The sequence below is a fragment of the Dipodomys spectabilis genome, unplaced genomic scaffold (assembly GCF_019054845.1).
Source record: "Dipodomys spectabilis isolate Male_0828 unplaced genomic scaffold, ASM1905484v1 ptg000115l, whole genome shotgun sequence".
Lineage (NCBI taxonomy): Eukaryota > Metazoa > Chordata > Mammalia > Rodentia > Heteromyidae > Dipodomys > Dipodomys spectabilis.
In genome coordinates this window covers 5,031,778-5,059,175 of record NW_024870792.1, presented here as the reverse complement: position 1 = coordinate 5,059,175, position 27,398 = coordinate 5,031,778, and the positions used below count along the sequence as shown (strand labels likewise).

General features: G+C 35.3%; 1 protein-coding gene across 1 annotated transcript in view; it reads right to left on the bottom strand.

The window, feature by feature from the left end:
* The window catches only part of Tmeff2 (transmembrane protein with EGF like and two follistatin like domains 2), a 259,792-nt gene extending 232,684 nt beyond the window's left edge, over positions 1-27,108 (bottom strand). Inside the window, exons 1-4 of the mRNA XM_042688317.1 lie at positions 26,488-27,108; positions 24,026-24,135; positions 14,892-15,021; positions 10,545-10,571 (exon numbers count right to left, since the gene is read on the bottom strand). Of these exons, the coding sequence (XP_042544251.1) occupies positions 10,545-10,571; positions 14,892-15,021; positions 24,026-24,135; positions 26,488-26,659 (439 nt within the window). The 5' untranslated portion in view covers positions 26,660-27,108. The remainder of the gene's footprint in view (positions 1-10,544; positions 10,572-14,891; positions 15,022-24,025; positions 24,136-26,487) is intronic.
* Positions 27,109-27,398: the final 290 nt, after the last annotated feature.

Here is a 27,398-nt window from a genome sequence, read left to right as displayed (position 1 = left end):
GAACCAGTTTAAATGATCCATCTGCAGACTAGGTCCTAAGAAGCAGCAGGCCAAAGTTATTTAAAAATCCAGTTAATTCTCTTTTTATTATAGTTAGAGAGGGATCAGCATGAAATAAGCGAAGACATTTTAAAAATCAATTTAATAACTGATAGTCACTGGAATAACTCTTTTGGTGTGACTTACTGAGTCAGGATGCTAACATTATTTAAACATATTGTTTGCTATTTATTCTTGGATTTCTAAAGAAAAGAATCCAAAGCTATTACAAGTGTGTAATTTACCAGAGAAAATGAAATTGCTCTTTGTTAAGTACACATTGAAAATCATGTGTACAATATGTATTGTACATTTAGTACAGTAAAAATGCTATATTTTTAAATCCAAATATGAAACCATTTCAGTGCAATTTGGCATGCACTGTTGCATGCAGAAACATCCTTATGCATCAAATACTGTCTGGAAACAAGGACAATTTTTCTGCTTGTTTTAAAATCAGGAGAAGTGCATCGTAAATAAAACTTCCAATAAAAAATATCTTCTGAGAAATAAAAATATATTTGACTACAGCAAACTTTAAGATCTTTATTCAATAGAGACCCATAACATCCTTTAGATGAACTGCCATGTCTAAGATAGGTAAAGAGTCTTTTAGAGAATATATCACAAATACATGAAAATCAATGACATCCAAAACCAGAAAGTTTACTTTGTCCTTTTAATTGTGGAATTCTCCTCACTTCTTTCCTATATTTGGTTTGCTGCTTTCTAAGTTGGAGTGATCAATTAGATTGCAACATCTTTCCTTACCCCAGAAACTCAGAAGACACCAAGCTTACTCAACGAAAGAGCCAATCCCTGTGGGAGATTCTGCAGGATCAGGGCTACCCTTTTTCCTCATTGTATCTCCCTGAAATCCTACCAGCCTCCTGGATCTTAGAGTGCATAAAGTATGTTTTTGCTTCACACCTTTTGAAAATATGGCATTATTTGATTAAAATGCCCTTCCCTAGTGTATCTCAAAGTTTGCCCTTTAATCCTTCTGCTCATCTTTCCCCAGGATTCCCTAATCTTCCCTCAAGCAAAATACCAACCCCTCATGTCTCTTTTGCCACTTGTTCCCTCTCACATAATACTAATTACCATTTTTTGTTTGCTCTTTAGGTCTCTTCACAAGAAATCAACATTCCAATGGCAAATGTTTTTGTTTTGTTCATTGTTGCATTTTACAGTTTTTACAAAGTGCCATGGAACAATGTCCACATCTTTCTTTTTTCAGCATGTAGGAGTGTTGTACTGATGCATCTCAGAGCTTGCTTCCTCTCCTGGTCTAGTCTGTAGCAGAAGAGAGCAATCTAACCTAAATACACTTCCTCTTACCATTAGGTTGTCCCAATGAATGATGATCAGTAGTGGGATGTAATAAAGGCCAAGTCCTATTATAGCAATTGATGACAACTCATAGGGACTATCTTATCTAGAGAACCCCCAACAATGAACCAATTTAATTTCTCCCTCTTCCTAATCTTACTTTCCTCCCTTCCACAGTCCTTAAAACGTTAATCAGCAAACGATGCACACAAATCTCAACCTCAGAGTACATCCCAGTAAACTTTGTCAAGAGTCGCAACTGAAGAAACTGAAGGTGGACTCTAGATCACCTGCCCAGGCTAATCAGTGGTGAGGTGGTATCAAATGTTCAAAATCTAGAGTTCCAGAGGTTGTGTTTTCACTGCTACTCATACAGTCATGCTATACATGTACCTGTAATAAATAGCTGTTGATCTGTTTATCTGTCAGTCTATCTATATGCAAAAGTGTATACGTTTGTAAATATGTGTATAGTACTATACAAAGTATACTTGTAAGTCTCTTTCTCTCTCTCTGTCTCTCTCTCTCTCTATATATATGTATATATATATATATATATATAATTATTGCAATAGTGTCTTACTAAAATTTCAGACTGGCTTTGAAATTTAGGCTCAATGATCCTCCTGCCTCAACTTCCTGAGTATCTAGACTACAGATGTATATTTTTATGTCCAGCACATATGGTATGTTTTGACCATAAATATAAAGTAAACCAAATAATTCAGTATGAACACTTACAGTATGTGAGAAATAAAATTACAGATTGGGGAACAAATGTGAGAAATAAGAGAAAAGAATATGGCAGACATTATAACACTATTAATAGAACACTATGTGTAATTTAACATGTAACATAAACCCACAGAGATTTAGGGCTACATAGAACAGAAGAGATGATTTCAGAAATAAAAATAAGAGTAATAAGGGGTTAAAGAAATGAGATAAAGCCGGACGCTGGTGGCTCACGCCTGTCATCCTAACTACTCAAGAGGCTGAGATCTGAGGATCATGGTTCAAGGCCAGCCGGGGCAGAAAAGTCTGTGAGACTCATATCCGATAAACCAGTAGAAAACTGGAAGTGGTGCTGTGGCTCAAGCAGTAGAGAATGCCTTGAGCTGAAGAGTGCAGGGACAGCACCCAGGCCCAGAGTTCAAGCCCCACAACTGACAAAAAAAAAAAAAAAGAAATAGGATAATGGTCTTTTTGGTAGAGTTTATAATTTACCTAAACCACAAAATATGAGATATCATAATTATTGCAAAGAGATACTTCAATAGGATGTATAATCTTGTAGATTATATTTTCTTTCATTCTTCAAATTTGATGACTGGCTTACAAACCATTAAGCTGATGACTGGCTCAGGAATTATATTTACTGTTGCTGTGATAATGGATATTAAAATTATTTTTTAAAAATTAAGTTTTATATGTCCCTCCCACATGGTATAACCCCTGCTTTCACTGTATTTGATGTTGGTATAATTTGTGGAGGGGAAGGGTAAAAAAAACAAATCATTTAAATAGGGATACAGGTGGACCCATTGCAACAATGAGATGTACAAGTCGTTATGTCGAAAAATGAACTTTACAACTTTGGCGGGGGGAGGGGGGCAAGATATAGGAAGGAAGGGATAGGAAGGGGAAACAAAGGAGGAAGCAACAATGCTTGATAAGAAATGTACTCATTATCTTGTCCATGTAATTGTAAGCCCTCTGTATGGTATTTTCACAATAAAAAAATCATATATTTAAAACAAATTAAGTTAACTAATATGATGGTATTTTTATAAACCATGATAAATTTACAAATAATTACCCATGAGCATGCTTACTGATTCACATTATTCACATTCTGACACCAATCTGAATAGTAGTAGAATCCTCCTATTTTAAAAGAATCACTTTCTACTAAGCTTAGAGTCACTTAGAAAAATGTCGTAATGCTCGAACTCTAATGGAAATTCTCCTTTGTGGGGATACTGTAGATCACTCTGTCGTGTAAAGACTTCCACTGTCAATCCCTCACATGTCTTCTTTGTTAGTTTCTATGGGGGAATAGCCCTGTCACTGTAGTTTTTAAGAAGAGTTATTGGTTATTCGGGAATTTTTTAAACATTTTTTTTCTTATCTTTCTTATTTAACTGCATTTGTATGTAGTTCTCTTCCATCATGTGTATTAAAATGCTAGTATTTCATTTTCCTTCAAGATGCAGAGCTCGACTGGCGCTGGTGGCTCATGCCTGTAATCCTAGCTACTCAGAAAGTTGAGATCTGAGGATAGCGGCTCAAAGCCAGCCCGGGGAAGGAAGCAGGAAAGTCTGTGAGACTCTTATCTGCAATAAACCACTAAAAAAAACAATGAGTGGCACTGTGGCTCAAGTGGTAGAGCACTAGCCTTGAGCTGAAGAGCCGAGGGACTGAGCCCAAGCCCAGGGTTCAAGCCCCATGGCCGACCAGAAAAAGAAGAAAAAAAAAAACATGCAGAGCTATTTCCTCTAAATATGAAACTGCAAGAAGTTGAGAGATTTTATTGTCCCAATGTCATTTTATTTTATATTAGTGATTTTTAAAATTTTTTTTTAATTGAGAAGTCCTTATTCTGTAGCCCAGACTAGCCTCAAACTAGAACCCTTCTGTCTCAGTCTCCTAAATTCTGAGACTAGATGTATATACCATCAACCCCCTATCCAATACCAATATTTTAAACCTTTTATGTTTTAAATTTTTTTTAATTCTTAATTAAATTCTTTGAGGAAATCAACTTTAGTTGGACTACATGGGAATAAAGAGCCAAAGATAACATGAATTACTTTAACTTCATTTTTAATTTTTTCATAGTTCAAAGTTCTTTGCATTAGTTTATTGTAAAGATTTTTCCCATATGTGGATATTATTCTGTTTAATGGATAAAATAAATGAATCTTCAAAGAGAGACTGATAGTAAAAATCCTAACAGACAGCATTCAAGGTGATTAAAAATCTAGAACACAGAGCTCCTTATCTACAACCCATACCACATGCACATAATGATTAAGTTTCTTTTCCCGTATAGCTTTGAAAAACCCATGGATGATTCAGACCAAAGTTTGTTGTTTCCATTTCGCATTCACAACCAGTGTTCAGAAATCCAGAAAACTACTATTGCTCTATGGGAAGAAAGCAATTTTTTATTTGTAAAATGGTATTCATATGTGAAAACAAACTACCTTAAAGCTACACGGATAAGGAATGCTCCTTTTTCTTCTTTTTTTCATTTCCCATCATCTTCACATTGTTTCTCTCCCTCTATTAGTTTCTTATATTTTCCCTTTCCAGTGTGAATTCCTCATTCACTCTACTTCTACTTTTGTTCCAGCACTCAGTCTCAGTGTTGTTTCTCTTGAAGGTAATGAGAAAGGAAGATGGATTTGAATAATTGAAAAACGAAGATTAGGTTTCATTGAGATTTAGATGGCGCTATAAACTCATCTCAAGGAACAGCAGCTTCCTGGTGTGTGAGAGTTGAGATTAGTTTCTGCCTTCTACCAGTGTGGATTGCCTTAGGATATTCTCAAACCTGCATGCTTGGGGTAATTTCTTTATTGAATCACTATTGTAGTTGAAGCTGCTCACAATTGATGTCTGTCAGATTTCAGAGATAATGTGAACCTCATAGAGGAAAAAAACAAACCTAGTAAGAAATATTGTGTTTGCCTGAGTCTGAATGTGATTGTGACCAGGAATGAGAATAATAACATGGAAGAAAAAATTTACTCATCTTTATATAAGAACATATTATAATGTGAATATTGTTACTACCTATCTCCAGTATATATAGCATTATTTTCCTTTTCATAAATAGAATGATAAGTTTTTCTATCATGCAACTTCCTTAAGTGTAGTATGTCAGATTCATCATAACAATTCAAACCAAGGTTTGCTCAATCAATCTAATGTTTCACATTAAAGATAAGATTTTTCTAAAGGATGTTTCAAGTTCTCAGATTTCTTGTTAAGACATTGCCATGAGGTAATCATGGATCAATCCATATGATCAAGGTAAGATTTACAACTCCTAATATAATCCTTTCATGTCCTTCCTCAAGTGTACATGTTTTAATTATGGACACCCTGAGTAATATTATACAAAGACAATTTGCACAGGAAAATGTTTGTTAAGGAAAAACAATATGTCAACTGTTTTTCTACCCCAGAGTTATAATAATAGCCTGGATAATTTGAATGCAAATAAGTTGTTCTTTACACAGATAATAGATATAAATTTCATTTGCCTGTGGCTACACAGTCTGACATTAATCTATTAAATAATTTTCTTAGAACTCTAAAAATATATAGGTGATGTAAATTGGCCAAAGGCTTCTTTTTCCTCATAAAGTAAAAACAGACTTTTTAAAAATCTAGGTAGTATACCTTGGATAACTTTCCACACACACCTTACCAACATCCCTATTAGATTATTATTATTATTCAAATTCAATAGTGGATTGATTAGGTCTTGTGTACAGCAGGATAATTCATTCACAATGGTTTTTAATAGTTAAAATATTGTTTTAATTTTATAGACTTCCTGTTTGCTTTTAGGAATCTAGCAAGAAGCTAGGCAATCCAGAAATGTTTTTAAGGGTGTATGATGGAAAGACTGTATAGTATGAAGGAAAGACTTAGAGAAACAACACTGGGGGGAGGGGGGAGGGGGTTAAAAATGGTCTGTTAACCACCCACACACCCCTGATGTTCAGAGAAGGCTTCTTTAATACTTTTCTTCCAGCTGAATTTGCTGCTTAAGGAAGTCTGTGGGTAGATAAGGAACTATTATCCCTCCCACTAACACCCGTTTCTTATTTACAACACTGAATCTCTATATACCTAAGCACTCAAACACTAATCCCTTTTATTCAATCATTTATGCAAATTATTTAGAACTTGCTTCACATGCTACCTCCCTTTAGCTTACTTCACATTTAACTGTAGTTTATCATGATTTATGTTTTAGTCGTAAGTCCATCCAGAAAGGATACTTAATATAAATGACTTTCCAACTAAATATTTTTGTTGGGAAACAGTCCTCCATTGAAAAATAAAACAAAACACAGTTCTTCTCTCCAGTAGGCTGGATATACTATTCATATAATATTATTTTTATATTGCCAGATTTCTTCCACACCAAAAGAAGAGGACATGGTCACTGAAATGTGAAGTACTAATTTTTAATATCTGTATACAATATTTGTTTTCTAGTCCCTACAAGTTACCTTTATGAATAAATGCACATTGGCTGATCATGTCAGAGACAGATGTTTATAAATGAAACATGTTTATCAATTTTATTAATAAACTTAATCATTTAAGAAGTTTCATTAGAAAGAACACATCAATAAAGATGTTTAAAGTACCTATAAAGTGCATACAAACAAGTTAACATAAATTTTATGAAACCTTTATATCTATTTATTCGTAATAAAAAATGTTCCCTTGAATGCACTAAAAGACAGAGGTGTCCCTGTGAAAATGGGTTAAGCTTAAATTATTTTAAAAATAATCATGTCTAATCTTCATTCATTGAAAATATAGGCCAATCTAAGAAAAGTATAAATTGATGTATTTTGAAAAAGATTTTATCTTTGCAGTTTAGTAATATCATATATGATAGTCACACAAGTAAGTGTCTTGCAAATAATTTTTTTTCCACTTTAACTATTCAGATCAATGAACTCTACTTGGGAATTACATTAATGTTCTGTTAAGTAAAAATTAGAAAATAACCATTAACCTTCCAAATTGCTTGCAAAAGTCATCCAATTATTAACTAAACACATTGTTGAGAATATGCTATAGACACTGGTTAGAACAAGGGCTAACTACAACTGTGATCAGCCAAACAACTACTATCAGCCAAACAACAGACTATTTAGTCTCTTCTCGTTGATTCACAGGACACTGCTACAAGCCAAATAATAGGTGAATTGAACTTTTGTATTTCACTCTAATCTCAATCATTAAGCTTTTTGGCACTTTATACAAAGAACTTAAGTGAAGTTAAAATTATTAGTATTCCAGAGCATAATAGGATGTAAACTAGAATAAAAAGAAATCTGTTTTGTCTCTTAAACTATATCCAGTTAAAAGTAAATATACATGATTAAATTTTTCTGAACAGCAATTATTAAAAAAAAAACAAACACAAACTAACAAAAAACCCTCAGAATTAAGCCACCTGCCAGTGGCTCATGCCTGAAACTTGTAATCTTAGACACTCAGGAGGCTCAGATCCGAGGATCACTGTTCAAAGCCAGCCCAGTCAGGAAAGTTCATGAGATTCTTATCTCCACTAAACTACCAAATAATAATAATAATAATAATAATAATCAGAAGAAGGAGAAGGAGAAGGAGAAGGAGAAGAGGAAGGAGAAGAGGAAGAAGAAGAGGAAGAAGAAGAAGAAGAAGAAGAGGAAGAAGAGGAAGAAGAAGAGGAAGAAGAAGAGGAAGAAGAAGAAGCAGCAGCAGCAGCAGCTGCTGCTGCCAGAAGTTGAGCTGTAGCTCAGATGGTAGAATGCTAGGCTTGAGCAAAAATTGTTCAGGGACAGTGCTCAGGCCCTTAGTTCAAGCACAAGACTTGCACAAAACAAAAAAATAAAGCCCAAAACCGCAACAAAAAGCACCTGAAAATTAGATGAATTACATGTTCTATTGCATGGATTATGTGCTCTAACATTTTCCTAAAGTAAGTATATCATAAGAAGTTATATTTTTTATTCTAGGTTAATACAAATCATGTACAATTGAAAAGAAGAATAAAAAACTTGAAAGAGAAAGGAAATGAAAACAGGCAAAGAGAAGTTTCCAACTGATCTTTGCATCTCCCAGCTTACAAAGTAAGTTATTAATGTTATTTCTTACATTAAATAAAATCCTGGCATTTATTCAGATCAGAGGATAACATAATGATGCAAAGATTTCAATCTCGAATGCAATAAGAAAGGGTGAGTTTTATTTCACATTCATTTGCATGTGTGAATAACAATGAATACAAACTAGAAACAAGTATTAAAAAGAGATACCACATCTTACTTACAAAGTAAAAAAGAAATATATTGTGTGATAGGAGATGCAAGAAGAAAAAAATTGGTGAAAAAATAGCGATTCTCTTTTCTATAGATTGGTTTGTTTTTGGTGTTAGAAAATGAACATGATTTGTTGAGTGTACCCTGGATCATTTCAGTCTCAGCACCCTATCTGTCAATTTAATCTACACATAAAACCATACTGCTAGAAAGCATACAGACTTTTGCATACTTCCTTACAAAAACAACCTCTTTTTGGGGGGGTGGGGAGTCCGGTCATGGGCCTGAACTCTGGGCCTGGGTGCTGTCCCTCAGCTCTTCAACTCAAGGTTAGTGCTCTACCAGTTGAGCCACAGCGACACTTCTGGTTTTTTTTTCTGCTTATGTGGTGCTGAGGAATTGAACCCAGGGCCTCAGGTATGCAAAGCAAGTGCTCTACCACTGAGCCACCTTCCCAGCCCAGCAACCTCTTTTAAATGAACTGATTTCATGATATTCTAATGATAAAATTTGCTCAAGGACACCTTTCCTTGCTGGACATCTGTGGCTCATGCCTATAATCCTAGCTACTCAGGAGGCTGATATTTGACAATCATGGTTTGAAGCCAGACCAGGAAGAAAAGTCCATGAGACTTATCTCTAATTAACCACCAAAATTCTGGAAGTGGAAATGTGACTCAAGTGATAGAGTGCTAGTCTTGAGCAAAAAGCTCAGGAACAGCTCCCAGGTCCTAAGTTCAAGTCCCGGTACCAGCAACCCCTTCCTCCCCTATCCCCCACATGGATGCCACAGATGCCTTTTTATGTTTTATTTGTTCTACGGGCTCTTCTCAAAGCCTTCAAATAAATTTTATTGAGAAGACCATATTATCCAACCCAGGGGTGGGGAGCAACTTAGTTTAATTTTTTTTTTACAACGGTATTTACAAGTAAAGACCATTCAAACACCAAGGAAAAGATCCTCCATCTTGAAATACATCCTACACTTGTTCTTTACTATTCAGTTTTAGCCTTTATAGGAAAATATATGCTTCCCTAAGCTGCTGTAATTGTATTATTTTGTTGTAGTCTATTTGAATTAGTACAGATTTTCATTACATAAGGAAACTTGAGAAATCTTTCAACTTTCTCCAACTAGATAAATTTTTTGTGCACTAAAATTCTGCCTTTACTGAATTCAAGGCCTTCCTGTACTTATCTTTAATCAAATTCAGCATTTAAGAACAAAAATTATTTTGGACAACATTGGCTCACATCTGTAATTCTAGCTCCTCAGGAGGCTGAGATTTGAGGATTTGGGTTTTAAACCAGCCTGAGCAAATCCAAAAGACTCCTATCTCCAGCTTACCAGCAAAAAGCCAGAAATAGAGGTGTGGGTTAGGTGGTAAAGCTAAAAGAGCTAAGCTTGAGCAACAGTCTGTGAATTCAGGCCCAACTACCTCAACAAAAATAAAAACCAAACAACAACAAAACCCAAAACAACAACCACAACAAAAATCAATGAAAATTACCTTGTAATGACAAGGCACTGTGTTTAAACCCCAGGAATGCAAAAATAAGGCAATAAATAAATAGAAATAAAAATCTATCAGTAAAGATTCATCTTTTCATTGGCTTAAATTCTGTCATTTTTTTACTTTTATGAATTTAACTTCCTTCACTTCAAAATTAAAAATGTTATATCTAAGACTATCTGTACAATAGGTTTGTATGTGTTAATGTTAATACCTGGTAATTGAGGGTAGTGTTGAATATTTTTAGAACTCAGTATTTCAATTATTTCCATATGAATTCTGTCCACCCAGACAAGTATCAAAGTTTCTGTTAAGAAGTTTGGAAATTATGTATATTTATCTCAAAGGTAACATGTATAGTCCAAAGTTCATAAATAAAGAAAATGAAATGGAGCTAAAATATGATTCATAAATAGGCCAAATCATTTGTGTGATATAAACCTCAACTTATTAAAAATATCTTTCTAATTTTTCTCCTTTCCAGAAATATAAAATATGACTTTACTTTAGATAACTAAATAGAAAAATATGTACGTAAATATCAATAAGACTATTACCCTCAAATATAGTAAACATATAAATAAACAATTCCTACCTCCATCTCCAGATCCTGATCCTGCATCTGGGAAAGAAAATAAAAACAGAACTTGTATTTGCTTGAAAAATACATAAAAGGATATGTAAAATAAAAGATCAAATTTACTTTTTTAAGACTATAATGTTATTGCTTTGAAAATAATTAATGTTAATCTAATAATACATTGTCATATCAATTTTACATAGTAAGTAAAATAAATTAATTATAATTTTTAAACTTTACAAAATAAATATTATCCAGTTCCCTTTTTGGAAAAATTTCTCAACTTGAGTGTACAAAATTCCCTGTTTGTTTTAATCAAGCTATATTTGGAAACTTCAACAAAAAAATTAAAAATGAGATTCACTTAATAATCAGTATATTTTGCATATGAAATAGATTAAGATTAAGGTGCATATTCTTACAAACTACATATGAACAGTGATATAAGGTTTAAATATTCTAATAAAACTCATATTATGTATACAAATACCACAAATACTAATGATTAAATCCTTGCTGTTCAAATGAGAATCAGCTTAGCTTTTGCACTTGTACTTAAAATTAACAGACATTATCAGAAAAAAATATGTTCTGCTTTAAATTTCTCTTTCTCTACTTCTCCCCTCGCTTCCATGTAACTATAAATGATCAAAGTTGTCTGACTCTGAAAGCTCAGTTTCAGGAAACACTAATTTTCCTAGTTTGAATGAAGACCACTGAGTTTCCATCTGCTACAGTGTGATGTCAACATCATCTTCCCTCTAAATACATTTGTTACACACCTTTAATGTTACTACTGGGAAATACAGCTAATCCTTGTATTCTCTGCCTGATGTATCATCATCCCTCATTGACATCTATACCAGGGCTCAAAACATCTATGACACCACCTTTATGGGCTTGTATTACATGTTTTAGTCCAATTAAAATAAATCACTTCTACTTGTTTGGCTCCATGATGCATTATTGTGATACTACACAGAAAGTAGCATGGGATATGAAATTTCACAGGAGGCTGACACCTGGAGGAATGGAGTTCTCCCCAATAGTAGACTCTCTTCTTTTATAACATTAAACTATTCTGAAAGAGTAAATTGTCAGTCTTGGTAATGATTCATATCAACTAAATTTCCAGGATCTAACATGTCAATCCATTATTAATTAGCTGCTACAGGGAGTATATATATATATATATATATATATATATATATATATACATTATATGGTATATATGTTTACTTACAGGCAACTAAATAGTAAAACAATTACCATTAAAATATTTTTGCACATATAGAATCAAACATTTCAATCATGTGATTTGCCATTTTAATTATAACAGATCATAAAAGTCTTACACATTCATTTTCATCATAGGAGAATATTCCAGAGAAGTAGACTGAGGACTACAAGTTATAGCATAGAACAAGGCCTGAATTGTTGCTAAGTTTCCTTGGAAAGCTAAAATTTTAATTGACTTTACCTGAAAGGTTAATTCAATACTACTTGCATTTCTCAGGTGCTAAATCACAAGTTGTAATATCATATTGTTAGCTAAATACATACAGGTCTTCATTTCCTACTAAAATCATTAACTTCTATATGTCAAGGACAGTGTTTGGACATAGGCAACGTGCATAAAAACTTGTGGGTTCCAACCAGGAAATCTTACTCAATGGCTGACAAAAGAAATGTTCAGAGTTCCTAAGCTTATTTTTCTTCTATTTAATGAATGTAATATACTACCTATCTCATTGGGCTATTTTGATGCCTTCTGCCCAATAAGTTATTTCAAGTGCATAATTCTATCTGGAAAACAATAATTAAGATGATGAAAAATGTCATGCTTCTTCATGCTTTTGGTTTCTAATAAATGAATATGGCCATGGGAAAAGGAAAAGATGGTGATATTATTTTGTTTTTTATTTCCTACATATACTTCTAAGTATTCTAAGGACACAGTCTTTAAGACAATTAGTATTTTATTTAACCCAAATTTAATGGCTAGGGAAGAAAAATAGATTGAGAAAATGGTTACTGTAGTGAACGACATCACTACAGAAGAGTTAGGGGAAACTTTGATGTTTTCTCAATGATGAAATGACTCATCTTGGCAAATCAGAGAAAGAAGCCTACTAAAATCCCAGTGAGACAGAAATAACTGAGAAGGTGTTAGAGTATTTGACCTGAATCTGGGTGTGAAGTCAATGCTTTTCTTACAAGGAAAGGAGTTAAATTGACACTGACCATATTGAGGAGACTACCCAGGAGTAACAATTTTCTGATGATTTGTAAGTCCAATGACATGCCACAAAAATAAAATTAGGATGCTGTATGGCTTTTTATTCCTAGAGATCACAATTTAACACCTGTATCCATTGTCAAACATCATTAAAAAGAAACAGAAAAAAATGTCTGAAAAATAAGAATCCCTTTATATAAAAATTCAATTCAATAAAAATGCAATTTATTTACAATCTGACCTCTTTGATGAAAATTATTTTGGTAAATCCATCATCATTCATATCAGAAATCTTTTAAGTTTACTGGCTTATAGAAGCAAAACTGGCTTACTACTTATATCTTGTAGTAATATAAGTATGGAAATGAGCTAAGGACAGATGCTTCACTTCTGATACAATTTATACTTGGATAAGTATTTATTTTCATAGCGTGACAGCTTATCATGTACTAGAATGAAAGAATTTGAATGAATCAGGAGAAGACACAAAGACCCAAGAGAAAACACAAACTTGGTTGTTGGAGTAAGAAAATGGTTTCTTATTGCCAAATGTCATTCACAATAACCATAACTCTTGTGAGCTTTTCCAAGATTCTGTTTCTATTCTTCATTTTGTTCCTTTGGATGTCTGAGTAATTTTTTTTCATAATTAGTTTCTTTCTTAATGCTCCCTTTGTTTTCCTCATTCTGACTCTGCAAGTAGCAGGTTCATCTTCCTTCTTTTCTCCTGGGAAAACCTATGTAATGACTCACCCATTATACTGTCACATTTCCTCGTTACTTCTTCCCCAAGATCAAGCAGCAATGACCTGCTTGTGCTAGCAAATAAGAAGCAAGTGGCACACAATCTTGTTCTCCTCCTGACTACTCTCCCAGAAAGAGCATTCATACCCTGAGGCCAAGAATCATTTAGGATGAAAGACCACTAAACAACCAACACAAGCAACAATGCCTAAATCCCTGCCTGCGATAAATGGCACCAATTCTCTGTGGCTCATTTTTAGAAACACAAATAGGCAACAATCCATTTTGGAATATTACTTGTTGCTAATAGCCAATAGTCTAAAGATAATTTCAAGGAATATGAGACTCTTCTCTTTGCTCATTTTCTAACCTACCCAAACCATCAAACGCATACTTTTTATATAATACTCTAAAATAGACATAAAGTTATCTCAGGGAGATTTGAGTCAAATAAACTTTCCCAGACACTAATCTCTCTTTCTATTCTTGAAAGAAATGTATATATTTTCCTGAATATGATTATATCACTCAAATGCTCAGAAATGATGACTTTCTATGAAGATGCTTACTTTCTATTAAGTGTAACTTTCATGAGGCACAGAAGTTCCTTTACCATAAGTGATAGTGATGTCTCAATCTACCATCAAAATGAAGCTCCATTTTATACTTTATCCAGCTGGGCTGTATCACTCTTGGTGTTATTCTGCCTGTAATGCTACTAAGCTGTAATAACCACACTGCATGAAAGGAAAACCTCAAAAACTAATGAGCATATAAACCCACTTTCCTTCCTTTCTTTACAGCATTCTGGAATCAAACACCCATGTTAACTGTGAGATTGGACAGGTGTTAGTATAAATCATGTCTGCTATCACTGCATTCTTCAATACAGTTTGCTAAATGGTAACATAACTATTTTGTAGTTATAATTTTAGATTTTAACTTCAGAACTCAAATCTGCAAAACTAACTTCCAGCATATAACTCTCCCTTTCACAATAAACTTGATCAATGATATATATAATATATATATATATATGATATATGATATATGAGCAGTCAACATTTCTAATTACATTTTATTAAAATGTCTGTATTTATTGAACAGCACATATATATATATATATATATATATATATATATATATATATCTTTATAAATGTATATAACAGTACCCTTAAGGTGCATTTTCTCTTCTATAACTGATGGTGAAAAAAGAATAAAATGAAATAATGAATAGTTTGAACAAAAGAATTAGTAGATACTCTAGAAAATATATAGTCTGGATATTTATTTGGAGAGAGCTAAATAGAAAAAGCAAGCCATGATTTCTGGATTCAAAATCTACTCAGAAGGTTTCAAACAGAACCAGTGACTTACCTGTGGCACAGGATCCTTCAGAAACTACGAGTATTTCACTCTGCTGTTTGCATGCAGCTTGACGCAGGTAACACTCATTCTGGTAGCTCTCTCCATTGGAGCCACACACAGGCACATAGTCACTGTTGCACTGGGAAACAAAGAGGTATAAACCTATGGTTATTTTCATAGTCTGTATTATTTTGACATCCCAAGCACAAATAATCATCAGCACACAAACTGTGTATCTTCTATTTCAGTCATCCCCTTCGTATCATGTAAGATTTTGAACTTGTAAGTGCATCATTTAACTAGACAACATGTTGGAAATGAACTTTACAACTTGGAGGGGGAGGGGAATCGGGGGAGCAAAAGCAGGAGAAAATGAAAGAGGGGGTAACACTGTTTGAAAAGAAATGTACTCATTACCTTACTTATGTAACTGTAACCCCACTGTGCATCACTTTTACAATAAAATAAAATTAAAAAAATAAAGATACAAGTAGACAATGTCAATCAGCCAGCATGTCATTTGCTTTAGAAAGAGGTAATAAATGTATCTAAATTGATGAAATGATTGCAACAAAGTGACTGAATAAGTAGCACATATTAAATATACTAATAAATTTATAACTTATTTATTATCTGTTATTTTGATAGCATAAATCTACCAAACATGATAAACCATAATCCCAAACACAATAGAATGTTGAAGTCATTCCAAACAAGACTAACAGGTTTGGAGAAACATTTAAGTAAAATGCTCCCCTTGTCCAATACAGGTACTGCTTGGTTATCATTTTCTGCTTAATTTTGATCTGCACACATTTTTTGAATATTCATAAAAGAAGCTGATTTATAAATGACTTTTTTACTTATCTTCAAAGCAGGCTAAAAAACAAAACAAGAATATATAGATATAATTCTACAACTACTAAATTGTATGTCTGCTTTACTGCACATTCAAAAGTGAGTATTAGTACATATTTTAGAATGAGAAAAATGGATTAAAATATCCTCATTAAAAAGTACACATTTTTACAATGGAAATTAGGCAACCCACTGGGTATATTCAGGATAATATAATCACACTCTAAGGCATTAGAGATACTTGGCTGTGTCCTATACCTGCTAATTACACCAGGGATGTGATTAGCTCCTGATTACTACTACTGATGTACTTCATTGTTTAATTATAACAAATATAATGACCAAATTGAGTATTTGTAAATCCTTACTTATGCCAGAAACTAAGTAAATTGATGCATAGAGATACATGTGAACATAAAGTTCCTCTTTTCAACTTTTAATTAAAATATTTGCACTTTTGAAATTCTATAAATTTACATATATGTGTATGTGTGTGTGTCTGTCTGTCTGTGTCTCTCTCACTCTCTCTATCGCTTTATCTTAAGCCAATGATCCAGTGAGATTGCTGAGAAAGCTTCGCATATAATTTTAAACCAAAAACTTATAAGTAAAACTCAACTCCAAGATTTATGAAAAAACTCTCAGAAGATAAGAATGTGATAGACTGAAAACCTGAAATGTATTTCTCTTATCTAATTTATTAAAATACCTAGACTGCTTTATTCCAGGCAGCTGTTTGGTTCTTTCTATTTTTGCCTAATAGTTCAGACATGTGTATATGACATTTCAAGATTCTCTGCATCTTGCTTTTCATCTACCACTAAATAATTAGTTTATTTTTGCTAATTGTGATCTACTTTTTCTAAACAGCAAATTCAACTGTATGAAACTCATTACGGTAGTGGTAATTGCTAAGGTGACTTTTGTATATATTTTAGAAATACCCATCTTTATTTCTATAATAAATATTTATCTTTATTTCTATAATTTATAATCTAGATATCTGGATACTCTTTATATAATAATTCCATGCCCCAGTTATGTTTCCAAGCTCAGTCAGTTTACAAGATTATCCATAGAAACATTTGTTTCTTTTTCTGGTACTATGTTTTGAAATCAAGCTCTCACTCTTTCCCCCCCTATTTTTTCAGTTGGTGCTCTACTACTTGAGTCATATCTCCAGACTTGATTTTTGCTGATTATTTTAGGGAATGACTCTCACAGATTTTTCTATCCAGGCTTGTTTTAAACTATATACCTTTATATGGCAGCATTCTGAGTAACTAAGGACCACTGCTACCAATATAAAAATAGATTTGATGTGTGTGTGTGTTTCGTAAATATTTCAATAATCTTTAACTAAATAAACAGCTTATTTTAAAATCAGGTGACACCTACATAAGGGATAGCTTTCAAAAGCTTTCCATACAAATAAATATTGTTTGCTTGCATTTGAAAACTGACCTACCATAGGACAGAATGTTCTTAGTACTACTTAAGACAGAAGGCAACGGGAAAATGTCAAGTATGTGCAATACTTGCAAACATATGAATAAGAATGGAGCTATTGCCATTAATGTTGGCCAGGGAAGCAAGTGGATGGATAAGTGCTCCAAAAAAATACACTGTTCAGGACTTGGTACAAAAGAATGCTAAGAAGGCTTTGTAGAGCTCATTAATACTCTAATAGTTTCCAAGCACATGGATGAGAGATCAGAAAGAAGGAAACATCTGCTAACATTATGGGCAATATATTGGTAAACTTCTCAGCAGACACATGAGAGTAAAATCTAGTTAAGTTCTCCTGCTGGGGCCTAGCTTCTTGCTCCTAGTTATTTTTTAATCTCCATCTCCAAATCCCAATTGTGATATTTGATATACAATTATTTGGGCTCATATATTCTTTGTCCAACCCCTAAAATGTTTCTATTCATACTTCTTATGTACTTCTACAGATTAATCAAGTGTAGAGTCTGTGGACTGCAAGTGGGAAGTGAGAAATATTATTATTTCTGTGAAGTCCTATTACACAATGCTTATATGCATCTTAAAATATCGTATAAACTGATGAAGTGCTCATATGTCACTTCTGAGGGATGCAGTAAGCCAAATGTGAACAGTGTTAAAAGCAGAGCTGCCAAGTTCCATGCACAAGCCAAAAGGGGGATTTGTATAGAGCTGACAAGAGCTTAACCACAAATTATTGCCATGATGTTTTTGGCCCTGAGTACCCTGACTTGCAATCAATATGAATGTCATGAAGAAGAAGCATAACCTAAGACATTTAGGTTCAAGAGCAGAAGTCTAGTCTGAAGTTTGGGGGTTTATTTCTATTTGTTTGTTTGTTTACTTGTTTGTTTTTGCCAGTCCTAGGGCTTGAAACTCAGGACCTGGATGCTCCCTGAGCCTCTTTGTGTTCAACTCTAGCACTCTACCACTTGAGCCACAGCACCACATCTGGCTTTTTCTCAGTAGTTTATTGCAGATAAGACTCTCATGTACTTTACTGCTTGGGCTGGCTTTGAACTGCGATCCTCAGATATGAGCCTCCTGAGTAGCGAGGATAATAAGCGTGAGCCACAGGTGACCAGCTGTTGGTTTTTGTTTTCGTAACTGTCTTGTCACAGCAAGGCAGTTGTGTACTTGTATGTATCACCCAAGATTTAACAAGCTTATAGCTTAGTTTCTCCTTTTGAAATAAATAGTTAATGGGCATAGTTGGGAATGAACAAATTCATGCCTTTAAACATGAAGTGCTTTGGAACTATCACTTATAAAAAGTGTAAATTATTTGGATTCCATGACATGCATTTCATCTAGCAGTCACCATTTACCATTAATTAAAACATGGCATTTCTAAAATTTAAATAAAAGAATAAAAGCAAAATAACCCTAAGCATTCAAACAGGTTAACTGCTGCATCAGAATATGCCTAGTTTTTGGAAATGGTTTATAGTAGTAATCAGTACACTTCTCAGTTTGAGAAGAAAGGGTGATATTAAGGGATTATTTTGGTAAAGGCCACATATTGGCTGGCTAATGAAAAAACAAGACTCAGACCTAGATGGTTAGGCCCATGAAGTTATGTAATGTACATTTTGTGATTCTTTTTGCTTAAGATATTTTCAAAACTTTATAATGTATTTCCCAAATAGTTTTTTAATAGAATTATTTTGTTCAAAAACTTCCACATTACCTAAGAAAGTAGAAATGTAACATACTAATGCATTCAGCAACTTGACATATTGTGATATATAGAATTCATTTTTGCTACAAAGAAATAAAAAAGGACATTAGAAGTTTTCCATATGCTTTATTGCTTATATGGTTAATAAGAATGTTTTTTAGCTGAGATCTCAGCATACAGAAGCTATGTATGACTTAACTTTTATATATTGTCGGCACCTTCTACAAAGTCTGGCACGTGGAAGGTGCTCAGCAGATGTTAAGTGAATTCTGTTATAATCCCAGTTGTCAAAGACTTAGGAAGAATGGCTTGTATATGGCAAATTTCTTTTCCAAAAATGAAAAAAGATTAAAAAATAACATTTCATATGTTGCAGTTATTTGACCATTCCACAAGTAACTTTTACTTTTGTGTAACTGCATACATATCCTTAAATGTAAATTTTTATGGTTTTAAAAGTGGGCAGTGGGCTGGGAAGGTGGCTCAGTGGTAGAGCACTTGCCTTGCATGCTCGAGGCCCTGGGTTTGATTCCTCAGCACCACATAAGCAAAAAGAAAAAAGCTGGAAGTGGCGCTGTGGCTCAAGTGGTAGAGCGCTAGCCTTGAGCTGAAGAGCTGAGGGACAGTGCCCAAGCCCAGAGTTCAGGCCCCATGACTGGACCCCCAAAAAATAAAATAAAAAAAATAAAAAAAAATAAAAGTGGGCAGGCCGCTGATGTGATCAATGTGACTGTGCAATGTGTTGTGTTAGGATACAGCTTTTACCTGGCTCCTTCTCTTTCCTTCAGAGCCCAGAAAACTTTGTGACCCAGAAAGCTCAAACTAGCCTGTACCAAAAGTGCATACATGAAAAGGAACCAAGATTCCCGCTGTAGTCAGACATGAGTTAGAGCCTAGAGATGAGTACAACACCAAATCTTTGATTTCCCTTTCCTTGCCCCTTATCTGATGACAAAAGAGAGAAGATCAATTGTAGATTCATGAATAAACAAGATATTCATTGTCTATTCTGGGCAACTTGTTATGCAGCCATGGTAATTGCAACAGTTACAGATGTAAAGCAGGGCTCTTTAACTGAAAATATTTATCATTTATATTAAACAATGTCTGCAAAATATAAGGCTTCTTAAATTATAAGGCAATCGTTGGTCATTGTATGATCAGCCCTAATAATTATGTATCTTCTTGTGTCTTTTCTATTTTACATTATTCTTTGTTTCTCCCCTTCCTATCTTATTTTATCCATCCCAGTTACAGATCTATCATTCCTAAATTTTGTAACTGGATTTCATACCACTTGGTACACAGACAAGAAAGTAGGTTGCATGAAACTGCAGGATATTTTTGGTATTCATATTATCACCTAAAAATTAGTTGTACAATTTCAGTATCCCTTCTCTGAAATGTTTGGGACTAGAAGTATTTCAGATTTTGGAGTTTGGAAATTTTTCCATAAATTTCACAAATATGAAATCGGACATGCTTTAAAATACCAAGCATTTGGAGCATGATGTCAGATTTAAGAGTATTCTGGAATTTGGATTTCTGTATTATATATTCTCAACCTGTGTTGATTTGACTACTAAGAGATGTTTATAATAAATTAATCCTTTTGATGTGTTATTAATATAATTTACAATTATAATATCTTTAAAATGTTTGACTTATTATCAAAATACCAGGTTCATACACTAGGATCACCACTTTATGGACCTGAATTCCTTCATTTTTAAGAGGAGAAGGAAGAGGGGAAAAAGGAGAAAACAATTATTTAACCCAGTTGTAAGAAATAAATGAGTTAACCAGTTTGAAGAGTAGAAATCAGTTCATATCATCTAAGTGACATTAAAGCATGGATGCATTTTAATGACTCAATAATAAACTGGGCAAGACACTGATTCATATGTACGAATCCTAGATATTGAGGAGGGTGATGTCTAAGAATCAAGGTTCCAAGCTACCCCTAGATAAATTTGAGAAACTCTTTTTTCCAATTAGCCAGAAAAACATCTGGAAGTTAAAGTCTGGCTCAAGTGGTAGAGTGCCAGCCATCAGTGAAAAAACCTCAAATATTGTATTGAAGCCCAAATATCAGCAATGGTAAAAACAACATCAACAACAACTTTCAACATAATCCAAATGAGAAAAAAATAGATTACATATGTTCATTACTTTTTGAAATCTGTCTCTCAGCCACAAAAACTTAAGATTTTTTTGAATTCATGCTTATATTTGAAAATGTGGGAGAAACAAATTTAGAATACTATGTAGGAAAATAAATGTCAAGATCTCTCTGACACAAAAACAGACACAAAGCTGAGTGTCAGTGCTTCATGCTTGTAATCCTAGCTACTCAAGAGGCTGAGATATGAGGTTCATGTCTCAAAGCCAGGAAGGGCAGGAAATCCTAACAGACTTCTATCTCCAATTAATTACCAAGAAGATGGAAATGGCACTGTGGCTCAAAGTGGTAGAGCACTGCCTTTGAGCACAAAAATGTAGGGACAGTGACCAGGTCCTGAATTCAAGCCCTGGGATCAGCAAAAAAAGAAAAAAAGAAGGAAGGAAGGAAGGAAGGAAGGAAGGAAGGAAGGAAGGAAGGAAGGAAGGAAGGAGAAAGAAAGAAAGAAAGAAAGAAAGAAAGAAAGAAAGAAAGAAAGAAAGAAAGAAAGAAAGAAAGAAAGAAAGAAAAGGAAGAAAGAAAATCTCAGATTCATTAGAAAGTACTAGGAGAAGACTGAATCAAGAAACTTTTAGTTTATGATTATCTAGTATTCTTAATCCAACTTGTACATTTTATGTAATGTACAACTTAAATCAGACAGTCTATCGGTTTGGTATATGCACCATACATTTTCTACTAAGGAAGTATTTTCTTGTACCAGATTGTCAACTATTGCAAAGTACATTAAGAGGATTAGAAATCCAGTAGTAAAGTTCAAATGCTACAAGGATTAGTAATAGCAAATTCACATTTCAGTTGTGTTTCAAGCTTTTATTCATTGCTCCGTCTATTGTACCTCACATTTTTTGACAATTAACAACTGCTGACCAAGGAATGAATATACAAATAACTGCTGAGAAAATATTTTAGTAACTCTTCTGTGGCAGCTGTGAATACAACACAGTTCTTTTTGTAAGAAAATTATACATTATCATTTATCCTTTTGAATGCAATCGTTCATTTAGAATTCTACCAATTATTCTTTCTCTCCGAGTGGAGTCTTAAGAGTCATGTTTTTCCCTTTGAGGAATATTGTCCCTGATTCATTTTATACTGTTTATACATTTTGTGTCAACTCATGGTCATAAAATAAGAAAAAAATCATTGGAATCATAGAATTAAAGGGCAAGTTCCACAAAATACTGGCAGCCTTTAATTAGGGACTGATTTTTCCCTTAGTTAATATGTTAAGAAATAATAAATCCGGAAGTTTTCTTGCTCCATTTCTCTCACATCAGTCATTGAGAGAACAAAATTATATTGTTAACTGTAGTGGAGACTTGGGAAAGGATGATGTCATTTGCATGTTTATTATACACCAATATGTTTCTAAAATTATAACATGGTCTTAAAGACTGTGGTGAAGTTACAGGAATACCTACACACTAGATATGCACTTTTATAAATGCCAGATGTTTTAAGAGAGAAAAATAACATTTATGAGAGTTTTGAGCTTACAAAGAAGTAACTGAAGTCAACATTAAATATAAACTCCCTTTTATGTCTCCTTGTGATTTTGAATTCAAAATATATTTATTTTTTTACCAATTCTTAGTAATACCTACTAAATCAAACATTTGAACTTGAGTTTGTTATAATTTTCTCAATAGTGTTTGTTCTTAAAGATCTTGGAAAGCATTTCTGATCTCCCATCCACAGATTTGTTTATATCAATGTTTATTGGTTGAGTCTTATGCACTTTAAAATTCAATTCAACACTCAAGGGTGAATAAGAGGTATTAGTGGAATGCTTATATGACTTGAAGATATATATGACCACATAGATATTTTGAGAGGAAAACAAGATTTATAATTTATATGGTTGAAAGCATTCATTAAATAATGACTATAACAAAAATATTTACCGTTTTGTCTCTAATAACCTAATAACCGATCTTTAATGATACCAGATTTGTAACCCTCTCTTCTCTTTGTTCTAACTTTTTTAAAAATACAATTTATTGTTATCATTAACGTATTGCATAGTGGGGTTTCCATTTCATAAATCATGAATATACTTACAAGTTATGAGTACATTCCTTTTTTTGGACAATGTCATCCTTTTCTTTGCATTCCCCCCACTTCCCTCTCCCATCCCTGCCCACAAGTTACATAGGTCATTTCTCACATAGTGTACACTGAATATTGCATTTGTTCCCCTCTCTCCCATCCCTTTCTTGCAACCCCCCTCTGACCTATGACATTAAAAACAAAAGTAAATACCACCAGACACAACAATAACAGCAAAAATTTTTTCACTTTTGAAATCATTATATTACAAAGTGCCTCTTCCCCATGTTCATGTTCATGACTTGCAGCTTTATGTGCTCATTGGATTCCTAGGAGATTGTTTGACTCGTGTGTCTATGAACAAGTTCATATAGACTAATAAGGTCAATGATTTCTTCCAAACAAACACAGTAGTTGGGGAGTTGTCTAGATATGAATTAATTTAAAAGTTTTAATCATATGATCAAGATAATTAAGTCCCAAACCCATTAAAACAAGGACCAATGAGATCAAAAGTTGAAAGCACAAGTAAAAGTGAAACAAAATACAAATCCATCCTTAGTATCCATCAGTCATTTGACTATTATTAATCATCAGTTGACTTATGAAGTGTGTATTGGAAAAATCAAAGAAATATTTTTTTAGCCAACATCTCAAAAGCACAAACTGAAGCTTGCTACCTTCCGTGGTATTTATAACTATGGCACATATCTCCAAAAATGTGTATGTCTTCTTGCCATCATCTGGCTCTCTTGCCAGTACTATTGTCTGGTGCCAGCTTTCCTCTTAGCTTGTATAGCTATAATATGCTGAAGGATGGGTTATAAAAGAGGAACTAGAAGAGGCAAATATCAGATATCTTACCTTGAACTGACAGACGCAAGTCACAGTGTCTCCAATTCTCAAACATTCCCCATCAAATTTACAGGTGTTGGTGTCACAAAGGAAGAGATCATTTTCTCTGTCATCGTAACCTCAAATTTGAAGAGAACACCCCAGTCATTAAAAATGTTATAATCTTAGCAAAACTGACTATCTTGAAGAATGAGAATAATTTCCCTAACTTTGGACCAACAACCATGGATGTTCTACAAAGACAGTCTCTACCTACCACCTAAAAAAATAATCTAGCAATGATAAATATTCATTTCCATTTTTCAAATCGTTTTTTAGTCAATTTCTCCTTCTATATCCTCCTAGGTTACTGCTATTTTCTTTTAGCTTTGGTTACTACTGACAGTGGTGAAAGAAAGTTTGACAGTTGCTTTCTAGTTTCTTTAATTTTACTCATTAAGTGGACTATGTTTAGGACTCACAAACTCAATATTTTGGTAAACGCTGCTGAGAACGTCTAAATTCCATTTGCCATGTAATTCTTCTTTGCTTCAAGGGTCAAACAATCCTTTATTTGGAATTTTTCCAGACAAAGAGGAAACAAAGCCCCAATAATAAAGATAAACAGACACAGTGTTTTCTGTGATGGTCTGTCTGGCTGAAATGAAGATTGATCACCTCTGAGTAAACAGGGGTGGGAGGTGGGGGTGACAAGTTCTGGACAATCTACCTAGAAAGCCAGTACACTTTTTTTTTTTTTTTAGTTTGCGCATATCCCTTTAAGATATGTAGCTAATAATGAATGTCTTGATTGTGAATGCTGATTTCACACTTAAAATCTAGCAATTTCATAAAAGAATATTCTAGTTAGCAATGATGCAAACTAGCCATGTTGGACTATAAAATCATCAACATTGAAACAATCAATTCAAAGATTGTTTAATGCTCTGATAATAATGCAATTAACAGGTGATTGGTTAAGCATATTCAAAATGAAACTTTTTCTTTAAAAAATAGCATACATGTGTGCATGAACCCAGAATTATAAAAAAAAGTGTTGAACTTTATAAAAATCCCCTATTTAGAAGCTACTAAAAGCAGAATAAAAAGTTGATTTATTGGCTTAAATCTAGTAGAGTTGCAAATCTTAAACTTGTCTTAAGAAGGATAAACTATAATGATGCATATTAATTATCCTCTTGGGTTTTATACTAGTAACTTATAACTGCAAATTATTTTACTTATAAGTAATATTCATCCCTTCCTCTCAAAAGTTGCATACACTGTTTTTTGCTTACATACATTCCTAATAGACAATTCTTTCGAGCTAGAATTAATTGTAGGTGATTTATATATTCAGAAGATGAAATAGTATATACACATTTGCCAGAACTAGAACAGACCAGACCTAGGGGACAATACCCAGGCATGTTAATGGAGTGTAAAATACCAATGAAATCACACCACAATTCCAACTGGTATAATACAGGCTGTCATACTGAAATGTGAAGGCAGCCAGCTAGGAAGAGTGCAGCTACTCTCATTCTTGGGCCCTAGTTAATTAGGAGGTTTCGACAGAGTGAAATCCGCAAAGCTCTTGGGTTTAGACTCTGAAGGGACCCTACTGAGCAAGAGGACATCCAAACCGACGTTACCAAACCTGGCCAAGGTTTGGTAATAGCCTCTTGGGGTCGTTTCACTGTCCACTTCTGGGAGAACCTGCCCCGCTTTGGTCATACCTGCTCCAGCCTGGAAGCTGTAAAGGGTTTTTCTTCCTATCACCACACAGGAGCTCAAGGAAATAGGAGCTGGGTAGTACTGGATTGAAAAATCGGAGTTGTTTTAGAAACAGGAGAGAGAGAGAGAGAGAGAGAGAAGAGAGGAGAGATGGGGGAGGGAGGGAAAGAGTGCAGATATGTCTTCCCCTTGCCCCCTGAAATCGACCCTCTTTAGAATCTATGTGACCTGGTCTTGAACGGGAGACCACCTCATTTTCAAGACACTTTTGGCACGAATCAGTGATTCCCCCGCAGTCTTCATTTGATTTATTGCTTTGTGGCTCATTCTTTCTCATAAAGTTATTTCTTGTTTATCCTAGCCAGACTTTTTTTTTTTTTTTATGACGGGAAAGATTCTGTTTTAGTGCTTCCCCTAGGGTTGGTCCTCCTTTCAGAAAATCCAGAAAAAAAAAAATAAGAAAGAAAGAAAAACATCCCATTGAATATTTCTCGAAAACCCTCGCAGCTCCAATTCAAATGCCAGCACCCAAAGGTGCCCATCCCTGCGCCATCGCTCCCCCCCCCCCCCCCCCCCCCGCCTCGAGACCAGAAACAATTCCCAGTGTTTCTCTGGATGGAGCTAAGAAGTCTCTGGTTCGGGGCAGTGGGAGGCTAAGGGGCTGCAGAGTCGCACTGGGGTAGACTGGTCTGTGCAAGCAACTCGGCGCGTTCGGTTGTGGGATCAAGGGTTTGGGGCTGAGGGTCTGGACTTACCAGAGCAGTTCCAGCCGGTGGGGGTTTGGCAGTCACTTAAGGAGGTAGGGAAGGCGGCGAGCTTCACGGGGCGGACCACGATGAGCAGCATCACCGGCAGCAACAGCAGCCAGCAAAAGCCCTCGCAAAGTGTCCAGCCGCTGCACTGCCGCGGGGACTCCCACAGCACCATGACTAGTTCGCGCAACTCTGCAGCAGCACACCGCTTCGGAAGAACGCAGGATCGCGGGGGCCACGCAGCGGGCTACTGAGCATCCCGCGGACGGCGGCAGCAGGAGCGGCGGCGGCGGGGGCGGCAGGGACACCCGGAGGGGAAGCAGCAGCCGAACCCGCGCATGATCCCCCGAGTTTCAGCAACACGCAGTGACCCGGCTCAGCCCGGGGAGCGAGAGGGTCGGCGGCTGAGACGCTACTCCCGAGACGCGGAGAGCTCCTGCCATCGGGAGGCGTGTGTGTCCGGGGGGAGTGTTCGCGGACACCCCGGGGCAGAAGCCAGAAGCCGGGGGTGGGGTGGGGTGGAGAGGGAGGGCAGAGGAGAGGACTCGGAGGAAGCCGGGTGCAGGGACAGTCAGGGCGCCCCGCAGCCTCCCCGCCGCCTCTCGCGCTCTGCCTCCCGCATCCCTCTGGCGTTTGGGAAGCAGCAGGTCCTTAGCCCGCCCGGGGTCACGTGGGAAGCGGCAGTCGAGCGCTGATTGGCCGAGCGGGATGCAGGTCCCGGGAGGGAGGGGTCGGCGAGGAGGTGCCAGGAGGAGGCGGCCGCCGCGGCCACAGATGGGGCTAGCTCGCTAGGCTTCCAGACCGAATGGGTTGGGTGGGGATGGCTCAGGCGAGAAAGCCGAGGCTTCAGGGTAGGCGACTCCCACCCCTCCCTTGGTAGCCCTGGCTTTCACGGTCTGTTCCAGGACGCCCCC